Source organism: Piliocolobus tephrosceles, chromosome 16 (assembly GCF_002776525.5).
Source record: "Piliocolobus tephrosceles isolate RC106 chromosome 16, ASM277652v3, whole genome shotgun sequence".
In the NCBI taxonomy this organism is placed as follows: Eukaryota; Metazoa; Chordata; class Mammalia; order Primates; family Cercopithecidae; genus Piliocolobus; species Piliocolobus tephrosceles.
In genome coordinates, this window is record NC_045449.1 from 50,637,481 (window position 1) to 50,656,147 (window position 18,667).

The following is an 18,667-nucleotide window of genomic DNA, read 5'->3' on the forward strand; positions in this document are numbered from 1 at the left end:
TTTTTTGAGACAGAGTCTTGCTCTGTCACCCAGGCTGGAGTGCAGTGGCGCAATCTCGGCTCACTGCAACCTCCACCCCTCCAGGTTTAAGCAATTCTCTGCCTCAGCCTCCGGAGTAGCTGGGATTACAGGCACGTGCCACCATGCCCAGCTAATTTTTTTGTATTTTTAGTAGAGACGGGGTTTCACCATCTTGGCCAGGCTGGTCTTGAACTCCTGACCTCATGATCCATCCGCCTTGGCCTCCCAAAGTGCTGGGATTACAGGCGTGAGCCACTGCACCCAGCCACACTAGCCACATTTCAAGTCATTAATAGCCACATGTGAGGCCAGGCGTGGTGGCTCACGCTTGTAATCCCAACACTTTGGGAGGCCAAGGCCGGTGGATCACAAGGTCAGGAGATTAAGACCATCCTGGCCAACATTGTCTGTACTAAAAATACAAAAAATTAGGTGTGATGGCACACACCTGTAGTCCCAGCTACTTGAGAGGCTGAAGCAGGAGAATCGCTTGAACCTGAGAGGTGGAGGTTGCTGTGAACCAAGATCTTGCCACTGCACTCCAGCCTGGGCAACAGAGCAAGACTCTGTCTCAAAAAAAAAAAAAAACCAGCCACTGTGGCCTATGGGTGCTACGTAATACAGATCTAGAATATTCCCATTGTCACAGAAATTTCTGTTGAATAGTGCTGGCCTGGCCTACACTGTGTCAGGAGGCAGAGACCAGAGGAGAAACTTGGAGGTGCTCTGGGCTCCCCCACCCCACCCACTCCCAGTGCATCCAGGTAGACAGACGCACAAGCTCAGTAAAGTCTGCACACTGACCTCACAGGTGCACACTCACCCAGGCGTCTTCCTCTCGCTGCTGACCAGACAGTTTCCCTAAGCCCTTCCCATAGCCAAATTCCAGAGCACCACTGGCACGCAGCTGGACCCCAGGAAGTATCTGCTGGAGTGAAGTAAATGAGGCCCCTGTCCTCGGGGAGCTTGTGCCATGATTGAAAGAAACCAGACTGCATAACTTGTGGGCAGCAAAGCGGCATGGCCTCAGGGACCAGCTGGGGTCTGTAGGCACTGGGCAAAGGGAGCAGGGACCCTCAGAAGTGAAGGCTCAGGACACTCCCAGTTGGAGGAAGACCTCATGCTGTGCTCTGAAGGACTAGGATAGCAGAGCTGGCCAGGCCGAGGAGGTGCAAGTGCACTGAAGACGTGGGGGGCCGGCGCTGAGGGCCGGTGGCCGGCAGAAGAGAGATCCTGGTCTGGGTCCAAGAGCTTGGGGGTTCCCGATGGCGGGGGTAGGGTGACGAAGCCCCAGACAGTTAGCACACCAGCCTGGACTTGAAGGGCTGTGGACAGCAGAGAAGTGACCGGATCCCCTCTGTCTTTTGGGAGGCAGGTTCATGGTGAGCTGTTTGTGAGGACTGTGGTGAGGCTAACACTGCCCTCTCAGGGTGGAGCAATCATACCCAAAAGACCCCAGCAGGCGCAGTCTATCCTCTGCTACCACATGGCCCAGGGGAGCCCAGGCCTAGCACATTGTCGTCCTCATTGTATACGCCATGTCCCCAGCTCTGGCTTCCAGGCGAAGAGCACCCACCTCACTGCAGCCCTGCCAGATGTGCCATGCGCCATGTGATCACCCTGCAGACAGAGAGCATGGCCGTTCAGTTCAGGAAATATTCACTGAATGTAGATTGGCTCCAGGCTGCCAAGCCCAAAGGTGTACAGCCATGCTCCTGGCCCACAAGAAGATTACAGTAAAAGGCCAGACACAGTGGCTCACACCTGTCATCCCAGCACTTTGGGAGGCTGAGGGTGGGAGGATCACTTGGGTCCAGGAGTTTTAGACTAGCCTGGGCATCACAGGAAGACCCTGTCTCTTAAAAAAAAAAAAAACAGCTACTCAGGAGGCTGAGGTAGGAGAATGGCATGAACCCGGGAGGCGGAGCTTGCAGTGAGCAGAGATGGCGCCACTGCCCTCCAGCCTGGGCGACAGAGTGAGACTCGGTCTCAAAAAAAAACACAAAGCACAAACCCTGGTTCATGACCAGCGCCATAGGGGACTAGGGGAATTCAGGGTGAGAGAGCCTCCGCTGGGAGGCAGAGCTGGAGGCTTTCCAGCAAGGAGGATTTGAGGTCACCTTGAAGGCTAGGCAGTGGTTTTGAAGGGTTAGGGGCAGAGAGAAGGTCCCTGTGACCCTCAGTGACTCCTCATGGGACCAGGGCCCTGACCCCTCACCCTCCTGGATTGGCAACTCCAGGTAGGAAGGTTCACAGTGGGAGGGAGGTGGGGGGTGAGCAGACCAACATCACAAGAAAGAGTGCGTCCAGGCCCTGGAGCTGCTCGGGAGACGCTACCACGTGTAGCTGGTGTTCTGTCAGTGCCAGCCACGGGCCTGCTATGAGCAAGAAGGCAAGACCTGCCCTCCAGAGGCTCACAGGCCGAGCTCCAGGCCTCTATGGATAGCACACTCGAGTTAAGGAAACTGCAGACATCCTGGAAGGCCCTTCTGAAGGCAGTCCTGTCCCCTTGGTGTGTTTCTGGGTCCCTTCAGTGCTGGCTTGCTGAGTGCTTGCAGGTTTGGATTGTCTTTTTGCATTGACTGAAGCTAAAAGCAGCTTTAGGTGGTTTATCTAAAGGTAGAAATGAGTAGACAGATACAACTCCAATACATGCCTAAGCCCAAGAGAAACGTGTTTGACTGACTCGCAGTCGTGTATCTCTCAGACACAAGTTGGTGTGGATCATTCTGAATCGGTGTAGATGAACCTGAGGGTAGGGTCATCGGAGGGGCCAGAGGGAAACCGAGGTGGCAGGTTCCCACGAGAGCCCTGCCTTCTGGGACTGATCTGGGTGGGAAAATTAATGGTGTAGGTGCCAAACACAGGGGCTAAGCTCCCTCTACCATCCACAGGCCTTGGATGACGCCAACAAGGGTATCATCGGAGAACTGAGGAAAACCAACTACATGGAGAATCTCAAAGAAAAGAGTGACGGAGGTGAGTTCCTAAACCCTGAAAAGGCAACTTCAGCATTCTCCCTCTGCTTTCTCTTCCTCTAGTCCGAGACACACGTGACAGCAGCTCCCCATCTGGGGACTTGGCACTGCCCACCATGGATTCTGATTTCAGTGCCACCAGCAGCCCTAGCCCATCTCTGGGGCAGTAGAGGGCGAGGATTCAGGCCACCATGGGCTGGACTGTCTGACCCCAGAGCGCACTCATTTCTCTCTTCAATTGATTCATCAAGTATGTGTTAAGCACTTGTCATGTACGTGGAAGGTGTCAGATTCTGGGGAGACAGAGGCACATCCCTGCCCTGGAGGAGCCCATGGCCCTTTGGGCAAGGCTGACCAGTGGAGTTGTCAGCTGCTGGGCTCCTGCACGCAGGTGCTACACCGAGGTGGAGGTGTGCTGCCACGAGGGTGGATGCAACGGGACGCAGGCTCCTCTGGGGAGGCAGAGGAGTCTTCGACGAGGAAGAGTCATCTACCTCCAACTCCAAAAGATGCCCAGTTTTCCAGGGGACAGGTGGGAGAAGGCATTTCCAGCAGGGCCAAAGGCACAGAGACAGAATAACAGCAGTAGCTACCCTTTGGGGGCTCTTACTGAGTGCCAGGCACTGGGTTAAGCACCAGAAAGGAATGATCTTGTTGGTCTTTACCCCGCTAGAAGGTGTAGGTGCTACGGGGGGAAAGGGAGGCTGAGTGAGGTGAGTGCTCTGTCAGAGTCATGTAGCTAGGGAGGGGTGACTTGGGGCCCCACTCTCCCCACCTGCGGTGCTGCTCTCGGGCCAGCAGTGTGATGGGCAGGTGCAGAGGGCACGAGGTGCAGAGGCTGCCTGGCAGCTGTGCCTTACCACATTCTTTCTCACAAGGTCTCCAGGGAGTAAAGAGACCTTTGGCCCCTGCCTTTGGGCTCTCCTTTCCTGCAGGGAGGGAGTGAGGGAAGGAGAAGCAGAAGATGGCTGAGCAGCCCTACCCCACTGGAGAGGGGCCTAGAGGAGCAGGGGTGTTAAGCACAGTAGCCGACCCCCGTTCACGCTTCCTGCAGGCCAGGCATTCTTCCAAAGGCTTGGTGCGCATGGACTCATCCTATCCCTATCCGTTGAGGAACACTATGAAGGAAGTGTTATTAGCTTGACTTTATGGAGGACATGGAGGCAGAGGGGTTAGAGGCTACGGTGGTTTTCAGTCTTGGGCGATCTGCTCTAGAACCCATGTGTCGGCCCGTGCCACACTGTTTCTACTGACACAGACAGCCTTTTCCTGCCCCAGTCTGCGGAGCTCTGACTCCAGCCAGACTGGTGAACAGAGCCGGGGCTGGGGGCCTGGAAGGACACAGCCCAGTGCAGATTCTTGGCTGCAGCCCTCCAGGCTGCAAGGCAGAAATCCTCTCTGGTCCAGGTAGGGTAGCGGGAGGTTTCTGGGCACCTGAGCAGCCAGATGACAGCCCTGTATTATCCAGCACCTGTTCTGTGGTGGCTGGACCCCCTCAGAGGGGCTCTGTCTCCGCCCCCACATGCCCTTTGAGCTGCTCTGAGAAGCCACAGGAGCAACAGCTGTGGAGAGAGACTCTGCGGGGAAGCAGCCAACACCCCAGTCTCCCTGCCCTGGCCTGCGTCCTTGTGCCTGGAGAACTGCCGGGCACTTCCCTCTCAGAACAGCAGGTGGCAGCATTGCATCTGTTTTCACCTCAAAGTGCTGTGATCCCTGAGACGGAGACCCTCTGCAGACACCTCAGTAACTAGTGGTTGCCAGGAGAAGAATGTAAGGGAGATGCAGAAGGGGATGTAACTTTTCTCCATAACTGATTAAAAAAAAATTTAGGAGCAAGGATCCCTTTGCTTGTAAAATAACTCGTCAGCTGAACTTTTTTGTTAGCAGCCTATATCTTTATAGGAAACCTACTTTTTCCCTATGTTTTTTCCTATATTTTCATAGGAAACCTCCCAACAAATAATGAATGTGCTTCCCAGGGACAAAGAGCAAGTGTCAGAATGAAGATGCTGGAGAAAACCCTTCTGTCGTTTGCCAGCACCTATGCTATTTCTTGTAGAGAAAAGAGAAGGTGCTCTGGGGTCAGACTGTCCTGGGTTCAAATTCTGTCTCTGCTATTTCTTACTTGCAGTGTGACCATTGTGTGATTTTTCTTTTTTTTTTGAAACGGAGCCTTGTTCTGTCATCCAGGCTGGAGTGCAGTGGTACAATCTTGGCTCACTGCAACCTCCACCTCGGCCTCCCAAAGTGCTGGGATTACAGGAGTGAGCCACTGCGGCTTTTTTTTTTTTTTTTTTTGAAACAGAGTCTCCCTCTGTTGCCCAGTCTGGAGTGCGGTGCTGCGATCTCGGCTCACTATAACCTCTGCCTCCTAGGTTCAAGTGATTCTCCTGCCTCAGCCTCCTGAGTAGCTGGGACTACAGGCTCATGCCACCACTCCCGGCTAATTTTTTTTTTTTGAGACAGAGTTTCGCTCTTGTTGCCCAGGATGGAGTGCAATGGCACGATCTTGGCTCACTGCAACCTCCGCCTTCTTGGTTCAAGCGATTCTCCTGCCTCAGCCTCCCAAGTAGCTGGGATTACAGGCACGTGCCACTATGCCCAGCTTATTTTTGTATTTTTAGTAGAGACGGGGTTTCACCTTGTTGGCCTCCCACCCGCCTCGGTCTCCCAGTGTTGGGATTACAGGCATGAGCCATGCCGCCTGGCCGTGTAATTTCTTTCCTATCAGTCTCAGGTCCCTTGACTGCAAACTCAAATCAACAACAGTGCACATTTTCCTGATGTCCGGATGGGATAAGCTATACAGCCCTCACGTGATGTGCAGGATGGAGCTGGGCTCAGTAAATGATGGTTCCCTTTCTCTGCTTTTGGAAAGGTGTGCTGTCAACACCAATTTAAAAAGCTGGCAAAAACAGTCATTCTCAGGGCCTTTCTTTCATCTGCCTCTCAAAAGCACAGGCCTCCACAGAGATGAACAGTTTCTTTCTTTTTTCTTTTCCTTTTTTTGGAGACAGGTCTCACTCTATCACCCAGGCTGGAGTACAGTGGCTCGATTTTGGCTCACCGCAGCTCCAACCTCCTGGGCTCAAGCGATTCTTCTGCCTCAGCCTCCAGATAGCTGGGACTACAGGCGCCAACCATCATGGCTGGCTAATTTTTGTATTTTTAGTACAGACAGGGTCTCACTGTGTCGCCCAGGCTGGTCTGGAACTCCTGGCCTCAAGGGATCTGCCTGCCTCAGCCTCCTGAAGTGCTGAGATTACAGGCGTGAGCCACCACACCCGGCCTGACATGAACAAACTTTTATCTTTCTTCCCACTTTTATTTTTCAGAAGCTTTACTGTATGAAGATAGAATAATAGCAACAGAGAAGGACATGAGGAGAGTGAGAGATGAGCCCGAGAAGGTGGTGAAGCAGTGGGACCATATTGAGGATGAGAAAGAGACGGATGAGGACGATGAGGCTTTTGGGGGAGCTCTGCAGAGCACAGCAAGCGGAAAGCAGAGTGTGGAAGCAGGAAAAGCCAGAAGCGATTTGGGAGAAGTTGCCAAGGGCCTGTCAGGAGAATTAGGCACAAGATCAGGAGAAACAGGCAGGAAGCTACTAGAAGCTGGCAGAAGAGAGTCAAGAGAAATTTATAGGAGGCCTTCGGGAGAATTAGGCCAAAGACTCTCAGGAGAGTTCAGCAGACAGGAACCAGAAGAACTAAATAAAATTTCAGAAGTGGGCAGAAGAGAGCCAGAAGAACTGGGAAAAACACAATTTGGGGAAATAGGAGAAATGAAAAAAACAGAAAATGAGATGGAAAAGGAGTATGAATGAAGACAGCGGTAGGGATGAGGATCAGGAAGTTAGTGTTCAGAGGGATAACGGGATCTGATTAAACTGGATTTTCAAGCAATTTATCTGTAATAGGAAAAATGAGGGTTTTACTTCTGCCGCTTTCTGTCACTATTTTGCCATTAAATAGGTGTCTTTCACTCTTGCAAACCCTGAGTCTGTCACTTTGTCTCCTCACCCCTGCCCATTCTTGGAAGAGCCTCGTGGAGAGAAAGGTGCCAAGAAGAAAGGGTTTCAGGAGGGTGAAGATACAGGAGCTTCAGGGAACGAGAAGTCACAGGGAGGAGGAGAGGGGAAGGCCTGGGAGGAGAGGTGCTTCCCAGACACCCCTGACTGACTGAGTCCTTCCAGTGCGCAGGACACTGGCGAGGCTTTATGGATGGAACAATGGTGGGGTGGCCCCAGCTAGCACAGGCAGAAGAATGCCCCAAGCCAGAACTAAGCGAATGCTGGGACTGAGGCCAAAGATAGGGGAGTGGCCTGGGAGGGCAGACAGATTCCACCTCTGACACCTCTGGGTGGCACAATCAGGTAAATCAGGCTCTCCAAGCTGGCTTCTCTGAACAATGGGATACCTGCCTCAGGAGTTGCTGTGAGGACTGAGGGCTTAGCACATCACTTGGTACAAGAAACTCAGAAATCCAACGGAGCTCTCAGTGGTTTCACAGAGGTGGTGGCAGCTGAGCATCTGGCCTCAGAGGATGTTAGGATTTCACTCCGTTACTCATCTGTCCCTTTGGCCATTGCCATCCTAGTCTGTCTCCACAACTTCTAGAAGGAAAGGTCGGGGCTGAGACTGACTTTCGGCTGGCACAGGGCCCGGACGAGGTCAGTGAGGCATTTCAGATGCAGAGTTTACCGGGATGCCAGCAAATCGCATAATACTTTAATCCAATGTGGTTTAAAAAAAGTTTTTAATTAATGCAAAAGTCCATGATGAATAAAATATCAAAAATTAAAGATAGGATCCAACCTTGCACGGCCCTGCTTCACTCACTTCCTGCTAATCCACGGGACCGGGGAGGGTGACTGAGTTACCCCTCAACACACAGAAGAAGGTAGCGGCCGTCCAGCTTGCAGGAGCAGTGACTGGGTGCGCGTGGCGGAGCGGGCGCGCGCAGGGGGCGGGGCCGGGCCGGGGTTCCCGCGCGCGGAGGGAGTTTCGGGTTTCGGTTCGCAGCGCCTGCGCGCAGAGGGGACGGCCCGCCCCAGCCCGCCCGGGTGCCCGCTCCGCCCCCGGACTATGTAAAGCGGCCGGGCTGCGGCCGGGCTGGGGGCGTGCTACCGCTGGACTCCCGTGTCCCTCCGCGCAGGCGGGCGGCCTCGGAGCGCTGGTGCCGACAGAGGCGGCGACGGCGGCGCCCCTCCTCATCATGGTGAGAGGCTGGGCGGGGCCGGGCACGGGGTAGCACCGGGGCAGGAAACGAGTGTCGGGGCCCCTCGGGAGGAAGCGTCTTGCAAACGAGGACCCGGGGCTCCGGGCTCGACTTCCGTTTGTCTTGGTAGTCAGGGCAGCCCTGAGATCTGGAAGAAGCTGGGCGGGGGGTTTCGGAGTGCCGGAGAGGCCGCGGGAGAGGGAAACGGTAGCGTTCCTCAGGAGGGGACTCGGGACCGTCTCATCACGCGGAACCGCTGCCCCGCGCCCGGGTGCGCGCGGGAGGCGGAGCCAGTTCAGAGGAGGGGACCCTTTACGGTAAAAGCTGCCGTCCCTTGTGGCTTCTAGAAGATAGGAAAACAAGTGGCTCCGAGAGGCGGTTCTGACACACAGCACAGCGGCGGGCAGAGCTGGATCCTGATTGCAGGTGCCCTGTGCTGCCCTGTCCTGGACAGGCACAAAGACTACGACTTTGTGGGGGCCGGGAGAGGGTAGAGGAGGAGGTGGCAGGCTCGGTGAAAGAGGGCCTTTGTCCAGTGCTCTCCTGCCCTGCCCCCCACCAGCCTTTCTGTGGGACCATTGTCCCCGCATGCCAGACAAGAGAGTATTATCTGTTGCGGCCATTGTTGGGGGAAGGGAGGCAGTCTTGGGGTAACCCTTCTCCACTCCCCACCCTTCTCTGTGCACTCAGCCGTGGCAGCTGTGGCTTGGCCCAGACACAGAGACCCCCACCTCCAAAGAGGACGTCCTTAGTAGGTGCCAAGCATATAAGAGTGAGGCCAGTCCCAGAACCGCAGGCTCCTGGCACGCCCTGCATGCCTCGAGCACGTTTTCCTTTCCGAGGTGGCAGCAATGGGGAAAGCGCACGCTTAGGAGAGCTTCAGACAAGCTTCCCTCTTCCTCCTCCGCGACCAGAAGCGGAAAGGTGCTCCCGGACCGAAAGGGACAGAAGGTCCAGCACTGCCCTGCTTGGGAAGGCACCCACACCCAGTCTAGGGACTACGGGTAAGGCCGGCGGGGAGCCCGCGAATGACCTGGGCTGACATCTCTTCCCCTTCTTACACAGAACAGAGGCTTCTCCCGAAAAAGCCACACATTCCTGCCCAAGATCTTCTTCCACAAGATGTCATCCTCAGGGGCCAAGGACAAGCCTGAGCTGCAGTTTCCCTTCCTTCAGGATGAGGACACGGTGGCCACGCTGCAAGAGTGCAAGACGCTCTTTATCTTGCGCGGCCTGCCAGGAAGCGGCAAGTCCACGCTGGCACGGGCCATCGTGGACAAGTACCGTGATGGCACCAAGATGGTGTCGGCTGACGCTTACAAGATCACCCCCGGCGCTCGAGGGGCCTTCTCCGAGGAGTACAAGCGGCTCGATGAGGACCTGGCTGCCTACTGCCGCCGCCGGGATATCAGAATTCTTGTGCTAGATGACACCAACCACGAGCGGGAACGGCTGGAGCAGCTCTTTGAAATGGCCGACCAGTATCAGTATCAGGTGGTGCTGGTGGAGCCCAAGACGGCGTGGCGGCTGGACTGTGCCCAGCTCAAGGAGAAGAACCAGTGGCAGCTGTCGGCCGATGACCTGAAGAAGCTGAAGCCTGGGCTGGAGAAGGACTTCCTGCCGCTCTACTTCGGCTGGTTCCTGTCCAAGAAGAGCTCCGAGATCCTCCGCAAAGCCGGCCAGGTCTTCCTGGAAGAGCTGGGGAACCACAAGGCCTTCAAGAAGGAGCTGCGACAATGTAGGTGGCAGGGTGGGGCCTTATTCATAAGCCCACCTTGCTGGGCACAGGGCGCTGTGGGCATAGGACCATGGGGCATGAAGCAGCAGGAGGCAGAGAAAGGCTCACCTCAGAGCGGGCAGGGGCAAGCAGTGTGTCCCAGTGGTAGCCTTGGGGAGCTGGCAGCACATTGGGAACACGGGGGCCTCCCAGAGCTCCTTTCCTCCCACTACACCTTTCCTTCTAGCCCTCTTCTCTCTGACACCCTTCTCCCAGGTTGAATGTAGACCACAGTCCCCTGTCTTGGAGGTCGGAAAAACTGTAGTAACAGGAAATATGTCCTCTTCTAATGTAACCTTAGAGGGGGAATCAAGCCCAGTGTTTTCCAACTCATTTTTAGCAGCAGAATCATGTTCCAAAATAATAATAATAATGACATGAAATTGTAAGCTGCAAAAAAATTAAAACTAGGACTATTGTGGCTTCACTGGGGATGGTTCTCAGGCCTCGGGCTACTTGATTTACTCATAGGTTTGTGGCATCTTACAGCCCCAGAGGACACACACTTAGGCCAAAACCTGTTTTCAGATGGAAAAACACGGGCCCAGGAGGGATGTGGGGTTTACGGGCTTGAACCCTGGACTCTGGCTACTCTAGCTGGGTTCTCTCTTGGCATGGGCTTTTTGCTCCAATGATAGGTTTGGGATAAAAAGCGGTCCTGGTGGCTCTCCTGCAGTGACCTGTTGGAGAAATGTCACCCACTAATCCATCTATATGCCTTTAGGCCATTTCTGGTTGCCCCCAATTTTATTTATTTATTTATTTATTTATTTTGACACAGGGTCTCCCTCTGTCGCCCAGGCTGGAGTGCAGTGGCACTATCTCAGCTCACTGCACCCTCTGCCTCTCAGGTTCAAGCAATTCTCCTGTTTCAGCCTCCCCAGTAGCTAGGACTACAGGTGTGTGCCACCACATCCAGCTAATTTTTGTATTTTTAGTAGAGACGGGGTTTCACAGTGTTGGCCAGGCTGGTCTCGAACTCCTGACCTCAGGTGATCTGCTTGCCTCGGCCTCCCAAAGTGCTGGGATTATAGGCGTGAGCCACTGCGCCCGGCCGCCCCCAATTTTACATGATCTTCATACCTGAAATAGCACCACTCTGGTTTGTTGACATTGTGTATATTGCACAGAAGCAGGGAATTTGTGCCAGTATGGGTTCTCAAAGAACTTTTTTCTCGGCTCCTAAACTTGAACTCTGCAGTGAACTGTGGTGCTTGCATTGACGTTGGCCAGGAGCAAGCCCTGTACCTGTGAGCTGGTGGCTCTGCCCTGGAGTGACTACTGCTCAAAGTTGCTTTTAATATTTATTTATTTATGAGACGGAGTCTCTCTCTGTTGCCCAGGCTGGAGTGCAGTGGCATGATCTTGGCTCACTGCAACCTCTGCCTCCTGGGTTCAAGCAGTTCTCTGCCTCAGCCTCCTAAGCAGCTGGGAATACAGGCACCTGCCACCATGCCTGGCTAATTTTTATTTTTATTTATTTATTTATTTTTTTTGAGACGGAGTCTCGCTGTGTCGCCCAGGCTGGAGGGCAGTGGTGCGATCTCGGCTCACTGCAAGCTCCGCCTCCTGGGTTCACGCCATTCTCCCGCCTCAGCCTCCGAGTAGCTGGGACTACAGGCGCCCGCCACCACGCCCAGCTAGTTTTTTTTTTTTTTTTGTATTTTTAGTAGAGACGGGGTTTCACCATGTTAGCCAGGATGGTCTTGATCTCCTGACCTTGTGATCCACCCGCCTCGGCCTCCCAAAGTGCTGGGATTACGGGCTTGAGCCACCGCGCCCGGCCTATTTTTATTTTTTTGTATTTTTAGTAGAGACAGGTTTTCTACTATCTCTTGACCAGGCTGGTTTTGAACTCCTGACCTTGTGATCCACCCCGCTTGGCCTTGCAAAATGCTGGGATTACAAGTGTGAGCCACCACGCCCGGCCTATTTTTATTTTTATTTATTTATTTTTGAGACGGAGTCTTGCTCTGTCGCTCAGGCTGGAGTGCCGTGGCCGGATCTCAGCTCACTGCAAGCTCCGCCTCCCGGGTTCACGCCATTCTCCTGCCTCAGCCTCCCAAGTAGCTGGGACTATCAGCACCCGCCACCACGCCCGGCTAGTTTTTTGTATTTTTTAGTATAGACGGGGTTTCACCGTGTTAGCCAGGATGGTCTCGATCTCCTGACCTCATGATCCGCCCGTCTCGGCCTCCCAAAGTGCTGGGATTACAGGCTTGAGCCACCGCGCCCGGCCTTATTTTTTAATTTATTTTGAGACAGTCTCATTTGGCTGCCCAGGCTGGAGTGCAGTGGGGCAATTCAGCTTACTGCAACCTCCATCTCCCGGGTTCAAGCAGTCCTCCTGCCTCAGCCACCCAAGTAGCTAGGATTACAGGTACCCGCCACCATGCTTCGCTAATTTATAAATTTTTAGTAGAGACAGGGTTTCACCATGTTGGCCAGGCTGGTCTCAAACGCCTGACCTCAAGTGATCCACCTACCTCGGCCTCCCAAGTTGCCGGGATTACAGGCGCTAGCCACCGTGTCCAGCCTATTTTATTTGTAAAGGAAGACTGGAATCTTTTTCTGCCCAGGGTTACAGCAGGAGAAATGTAATAGACCAGCAAGGCTGCTCTCAGGAGAGGCCTTCCTCCCCTCTGGAGGGCAAGACATCCTCACGGGGACTCAATTCAGAATGTAACAGGAAAAAAGCGAGTGACTCCAAAGACAGCCACAGGTGTGGAGTCTGGAAATGAAAATCACAGATAATCCACTCCCCTTTGTGTCTTCTAGCCCCATAATGTCACCCCATTATAGTCCAAGACCCTTCCTGTACCAGCAGGGCCCCCATAGGCTCTCATCCCCCAAACCAGCCTGCAAGGTGTGTATTAAACTGATGGCGACTTTGTGACTGCCCCTGAGTGAAATGGGTCACTACTGATAGTTCTCTGGTGGTCCTGGGAACACTGGGGTGTATGGTCATCCTAACAGTTGTGCTGGATTGATAGATAGGGTTGGTTACTTGCCCCAGGCTGATGGCTGGTGCACAGCAGGGCTGAGATGTTCACTGTATTCTGGCTGTTTCCACCGTACCACATTGTTCCCAGCCCTGTTTTCTTTCCACCCCACTTCCCATGACTTGCTTACACTTTGAGATGTGGTGCTAGTAAATCTTAGATTCCCTTGGCCTGTACTGCCTGCCTCTGTTACAAATGCCTTAGAGTTTGGGGAAGAGATGGAAAGATCTATACAATGTAAAGCCAGAGAATTTTAACTTTTTTTTTGAGATAGAGTCTTGCTCTGTCACCCAGGCTGGAGTGCAGTGGCGTGATCTCGGCTCACTGCATCCTCTGCCTCCTGGGTTCAAGCAGTTCTCTACCTCAGCCTCCCGAGTAGCTGGGATTACAGGCACCCACCACCACACCCGGCTAATTTCTTTGTATTTTTAGTAGACAGGGTTTCACCATCTTGGCCAGGCTGGTCTTGAACTCCTGACCTCGTGATCCACCCACCTCGGCCTCCCAAAGTGCTGGGATTACAGGTGTGAGCCACCGCACCCGGCCTGAGAATTTTAACTTTTTATTGCTCTAAAGTTGCCATTAGTTTGACCACCTAACAAACGAATGAGCTGTAGTGGGTTGCTGGAGAGGTGATGCTTAGCGTCCAAGTGTTTTGCGCTGGGCCTCTGTGGTCCTGGTGGCAGGTGATGGTATGCCCCTGCTCCCCTGCCCTGACTGCACCCTTTTTCTCCTGGCAGTTGTCCCTGGGGATGAGCCCAGGGAGAAGATGGACTTGGTCACCTACTTTGGAAAGAGACCCCCAGGCGTGCTGCACTGCACTACCAAGTTTTGTGACTATGGGAAGGCTCCCGGGGCAGAGGAGTATGCTCAACAAGATGTGAGTCTTCCCCAGGGACACATGGGGGAGGTGGGAGGTTGCAGGAGAAGGGGCTGCGGCATCTTCTGGAGATGGGTACCAGTGCCAGGCAGGGACCAAAACCAGATGGCAGCTCAAGAAAAATGGCATCTCCTCCTCCTAGCTCCCCTGTCCCCAGGCATAGTTGCACAGACCTCAGCCGCAGGTTCTAAGGAGCCTGCCCTGGCAGTATCGCCAGCCTGTGCATTCGCCTGTCCCCAAGCACTTCCACCTTCTGCAGATTCCTGGAGAATGCCGGTCCGCAGTGGGCTCCTGCTCTGTCCTCTCTGAGCCTGTTTTACCTTCCAAAGACTAGGAGTCCCTCACCACCAGGGAGCCTGGTGCACTGAGGTCCCCAGGTCTGAGGTCTGGCCTGGCCCCAGAGTGAGGGAGTTTCATACGATAGTGAAGCTTATTGGCTAATGGGTATGAGACCTTTCTGCACCACACAGCTGGCACCTTACACCCACACAGCCACTGACAGTGATCCCTGAATGCCAGGCATGTCGCCCAGATCCCCACAGTCTCCAGCCTCCAAGCGTCCACCCTCAAGTCCACTCTCCCACTTCTCGGCCTAGGTTATTAGCACAATCGTTTGTCTGTTCACTGGAGCGTCCTCCCAAATGGAAGCTCCCTGAGGGTGTTTGTAGGTTTCGTTGACCCCTGTGGTTCCAACACCCTAGCATAGTGGAATGAATATGTAACAGCTGAGCTGCCATCCCTAACCATACCTTCATTTAGCATTTATTAAGTACCCATTTCATGCCAGACACTGTTGGGACAAGGGATCGTGAGCAAAAATAGAAAAGCTTTTATGCTGAGATGGGATGGGCTTTCTCCAAGAATCAGATAGAAGCAGACTTATCATCAGATGGGAACCAAAGTGTAAGAGCAGGTTTCCATCAAGGGCAAGTCTGACCTCACCCTGCCCTCCAGGGCGCTGCTTGGCCAGGGGAAGCTGAGCGGTGCCAACAGTGGCAGCTGCTGTGTGCGCGCACACCCTTGTGGGCTCTTCACCTAGTCACTCCCATAACCACATTAACTCTGAAGTAGGCTCTGGTTCTCCCTGTTTTATGGGTGATGAAGCCAAGGCACCGAGAGGTCAGCCAGCCTGCTGAGGCCGGAAGCAAGTGTGAGGGAGCTGGGCTCCCTCAGGAAGTCCGGCTCTCCCCATGTGGCCCTGAGTGCCTTTGCGTTTCTCACTTGAGCCTGGAGCGCCCGGGGAAGGTGCGTGCCACAGGTGTTAGTGGATGCGGGGCCTATACCCGACCCCTGCTCAGCTGTGCTCACTTCTGTTAGACTTCCCCTCCTCTCCTCCAGGAGGGACCCTCCCTGGGTCAGCTGTTCCTCAAGAGCCCACCATCTCTAGCTTGGGCCCCTCTTTCTCACTCTCCCCAGGTGGTAAAGAAATCTTACTCCAAGGCCTTCACACTGACCATCTCTGCCCTCTTTGTGACACCCAAGACGACTGGGGCCCGGGTGGAGTTGAGTGAGCAGCAGCTGCAGTTGTGGCCGAGTGATGTGGACAAGCTGTCACCCACTGACAACCTGCCGCGGGGGAGCCGCGCCCACATCACCCTTGGCTGCGCAGCTGACGTAGAGGCCGTGCAGACGGGCCTTGACCTCTTAGAGATTCTACGGCAGGAGAAGGGGGGCAGCCGAGGCGAGGAGGTGGGCGAGCTAAGCCGGGGCAAGCTCTATTCCTTGGGCAATGGGCGCTGGATGCTGAACCTGGCCAAGAACATGGAGGTCAGGGCCATCTTCACGGGGTACTACGGAAAAGGCAAACCCGTGTCCACGCAAGGCAGCCGGAAGGGGGGCGCCTTGCCGTCCTGCACCATCATATGAGTGTTCTCACCACCACATATGCCCCTAGAAGGGAAGGGGAGGAGAGGGAAATGTGCCCTCTGCTTGATCCTTGTTTTGTGATTTTTTTTTTTTTTTTTTTTTTTACTCAAAGTTAACTTACCTGTAACTTTTTAAAAACTTGTAAAATAACTGACCCTCCCTTCCTGTCCGTCCTCTTCCCCTCTAATGCTCACACTCCCAACACAAGGTGGGCGAGGAGGCACCATTCAGGAACCTGGACCAAAGCTAACGAGGCTGGACCAAGCCAGGAATGGGGCTACAGCCAGAACCCCGAGCCCTACTTCCAGGTTCTGGTTAGCTCAGCCCCAGCCCAGCCGCTCTGCCCAGAGCTGGGCGAGTGGGGAGACACCTCAGAACCCCGCAAAACCCACTGACCAGAGGCAAAAGGCAATGGGGCTGAGGGTAGTTTTCCATGGTCACAGAGAACTAGTGGTGGCTTTGAGAAAGGGAGGACCTCTAGGCTTTGATTCCATCTCCTTGTCTTTTTTCTTTCTTTGTTTTTAGAGCCAGGGTCCTGCTGTCTCCCAGGCTGGAGTGCAGTGGTGTGATCATGGCTCACTGCAGCCTCGAACTCCTGGGCTCAAGCCATCCTCCTGAGTGATCCCATTTCTTAATCAGCATAGCCCCAAGAAGGCTGGGGCTATTTACCAGGGTAGAAAAAGGAGCTTACCTCCCATCTTTGGTCCTAAGTCCCTGCCCCCTCCCCTGCACACCATAACTAGGTAACAGTTTGATAGCTAGGGAAGAAAGCAGAACAGTTAAACAGCCGCCACATCCCCGCTGGCTGGGGGCCTCACTCCAGGAAGGGGCTGGACTGGCCATCCTTTCCAGTGGTGTGACTCCGCTGTGTAGATGGGGAAATCGAGGCCAGAGGCAGCACCCTGGTGAGGAAGCTCCAGTCCTGCTCTCTACCCAGCCCATTTTGCCTCCATGGTGCCTCTGGAGGCCTCTGGGCCTCCTCTAACGGGGGCTGGTGGGCACCAAGAGCCAATGGAGTAGACCCTGGCTGGTAAGGGCCAAGTCCCACCGGTTGCTTCTGGGAAGGGGTTTCTAACACTGGTCTATGTGCTTTGGTTCCTGGGGTGCCCTCCACTGCCCTCTATTCAGTAACAGGGCCTTGCTAATCAGGTTGTCACTCAACAAAAGTACTTTGGATTTAAGTTACTATCCTGGCTTTGCCCAACCTCAGCAACTTGTAAGACTGATAATGAAATAAATCATGTTAATCCTAGCTGTGTGCAGTCTCTCTTACCCTTCTGTGCCCAGCTCAGTCTTCCCTAGGGCTGGGTGTATTAGGACTGGCTTTGTCCCACAGCTTGGGGCCATCGGTCCTGTCTCCCCTCTGCTGGCCGGGCACAGCTGTGGTGAGGTTGGGCAGCTGAACAGTGTTGGCTTTCATGAGGAGGCAGAAAGCAGAGGCTGGCCTCAGACTCATACAGAAGGTGGGGGTTGGCTGGGTATGAGGGACATGGAGCACAAAAGCCTCTCATCCCCCATTAACCAGGGCACCAGGCCCACAGGTGTCCTCAGCCCACTGGATCAGAAAGCTCTCAGTAAGACCTGAAGCTCCTGGTATGGGTTTCTCCCAGTTCTCTAGGGAAGGCCACCTGTAGGTCACTGCAACTTCAAGCACCAGGGAAGACCTAACATTTGAGTCCCTTCCAGGCCATCAGAGGCCTAGACAGCCACAAGGGAAACTTCCCAGGCCTGACTCAGGCATCATTTCACCATGGCTAAGGCACCAGCCGGGGAAGGCTTGAAAGAAAGGGGCAGGAGCTCAGATGAAGAGAAATCCTAAGTTACCTTTCTAGGTCAAGGCCTGTCCCTGGCCATCTCTGAGCTTCAGCTAGAGCTTCAAGTCTCTGTCTAGAGCTCCTGGGAAAGCTACTTACGTTGAACACCATGCTTGACAGGACAGCATGGTGCATGCCGCTGCATCCGTGAGCAGCGTGTCTCCTGCATGCAGAAAGGGAGCAGAGGCGGCCAGGGGTTTTTGCTAAAAATAGTGAGTGGCCAGACCAGAGCTCTGGAGCCACCTGTCCCACTTCAAACAGGTCTGGGGGTCAGGAGGCAGGGTTTTATCTCGGTCTACCATCTCCCTCAAACCCACACTGCAACAGGAACTGTGAGAGCCTTTGTAAGTAAACTGCCCTGTCTAGGTCAGTACCCACCTGAGCTTTGGACGCACACAGCTTCTAGTGATTTCTGGGGCCCCACTGTAAAGTGAGCATGCTTTCTGAACTCGCTTCTCCGTGACTGATGTCAGGCTGGGCCCAGCGGCACAGCCAGGGCCTGCCTAGTACTCACATGCTGCACAGGTCTGGGAGAGGCAGAGTGCCCCACCTGCCACTAGGCTTGGTGCCCACAGCCCACCTGCGGCAGCTTGCTGCACCCGAAGTCCAGGTCGGCCTCAGCTCTGGCTCACAGACTATGGAGACAAAGCAGATGCCAGAGCAAAGGGCCAGAAAGGGTCAAAACATTTTATTCTCTTCTTTTTTTTCTTTTTTAATAAAGTTAAACAGTAAAACAAAAATTCACAAGCTGCCTCCCTGTCCACCCCGCCTCCCTCCCCTGCCCGTGGTCTTCGGCATTGGTTCCCTTTGCTCCAACCCACTCACAGAGACACAGGGCATCCAACTGAGAAAACGAAACTGCTCTAAGTACATGGAGACGTGATGAAGGGAGGAGGTGAACTGTTTCCACATTCAAAATTAAACTGAGTGAATCTGCATTTTCTGGGTTCTGGGTGGTTGCCCTTCATTAGCCAAATTGAAAAAAGAAACTCCCTGGACCAGATGCTGAAAGAGAAAAGAAGGGCTTGGTAGTTGGCTCTGGATTTTCTAGGGAAGATCACTTTGCTCTGATTATGGAAAAGTCTTCAAGGGTTGCTTCAAACTCAAAC

At 54.1% G+C, this 18,667-nt stretch overlaps 3 protein-coding genes across 7 annotated transcripts in view; 2 read left to right on the forward strand and 1 right to left on the reverse strand.

Moving 5' to 3' along the window:
* The window catches only part of TTC25 (tetratricopeptide repeat domain 25), a 38,746-nt gene extending 31,753 nt beyond the window's left edge, over window positions 1–6,993 (forward strand). The window contains exons 11-12 of one of the 2 annotated variants that reach the window (XM_023204111.2): window positions 2,916–3,000; window positions 6,335–6,993. In XM_023204111.2, coding sequence (XP_023059879.1) covers window positions 2,916–3,000; window positions 6,335–6,825 — 576 coding nt within the window. In that variant the 3' untranslated portion in view covers window positions 6,826–6,993. Of the gene's footprint in view, window positions 1–2,915; window positions 3,001–6,334 lie in introns of those variants that run through there. The other variant, XM_023204112.1, reaches the window with a different exon arrangement.
* Window positions 6,994–8,003: 1,010 nt separating this feature from the next.
* On the forward strand, window positions 8,004–18,291 carry CNP (2',3'-cyclic nucleotide 3' phosphodiesterase). Of its 3 annotated transcripts, none has more exons than XM_023204108.3 (4): window positions 8,004–8,219; window positions 9,285–9,957; window positions 13,739–13,878; window positions 15,295–18,291. In XM_023204108.3, exons 1-4 carry the CDS (start codon window positions 8,217–8,219, stop codon window positions 15,742–15,744), a joined length of 1,266 nt encoding a protein of 421 aa, XP_023059876.1. In that variant the 5' UTR covers window positions 8,004–8,216; the 3' UTR covers window positions 15,745–18,291. The 3 variants fall into 3 exon arrangements, with proteins under 3 accessions (XP_023059876.1, XP_023059878.1, XP_023059877.1); XM_023204110.3 differs by lacking the exon at window positions 8,004–8,219 and adding an exon at window positions 8,303–8,536; XM_023204109.3 differs by lacking the exon at window positions 8,004–8,219 and adding an exon at window positions 8,509–8,645.
* The window catches only part of DNAJC7 (DnaJ heat shock protein family (Hsp40) member C7), a 42,746-nt gene continuing 42,292 nt past the window's right edge, over window positions 18,214–18,667 (reverse strand). Inside the window, exon 14 of one of the 2 annotated variants that reach the window (XM_023204107.2) lies at window positions 18,214–18,563. In XM_023204107.2, coding sequence (XP_023059875.1) covers window positions 18,526–18,563 — 38 coding nt within the window. In that variant the 3' untranslated portion in view covers window positions 18,214–18,525. The remainder of the gene's footprint in view (window positions 18,564–18,667) is intronic. The other variant, XM_023204106.3, reaches the window with a different exon arrangement.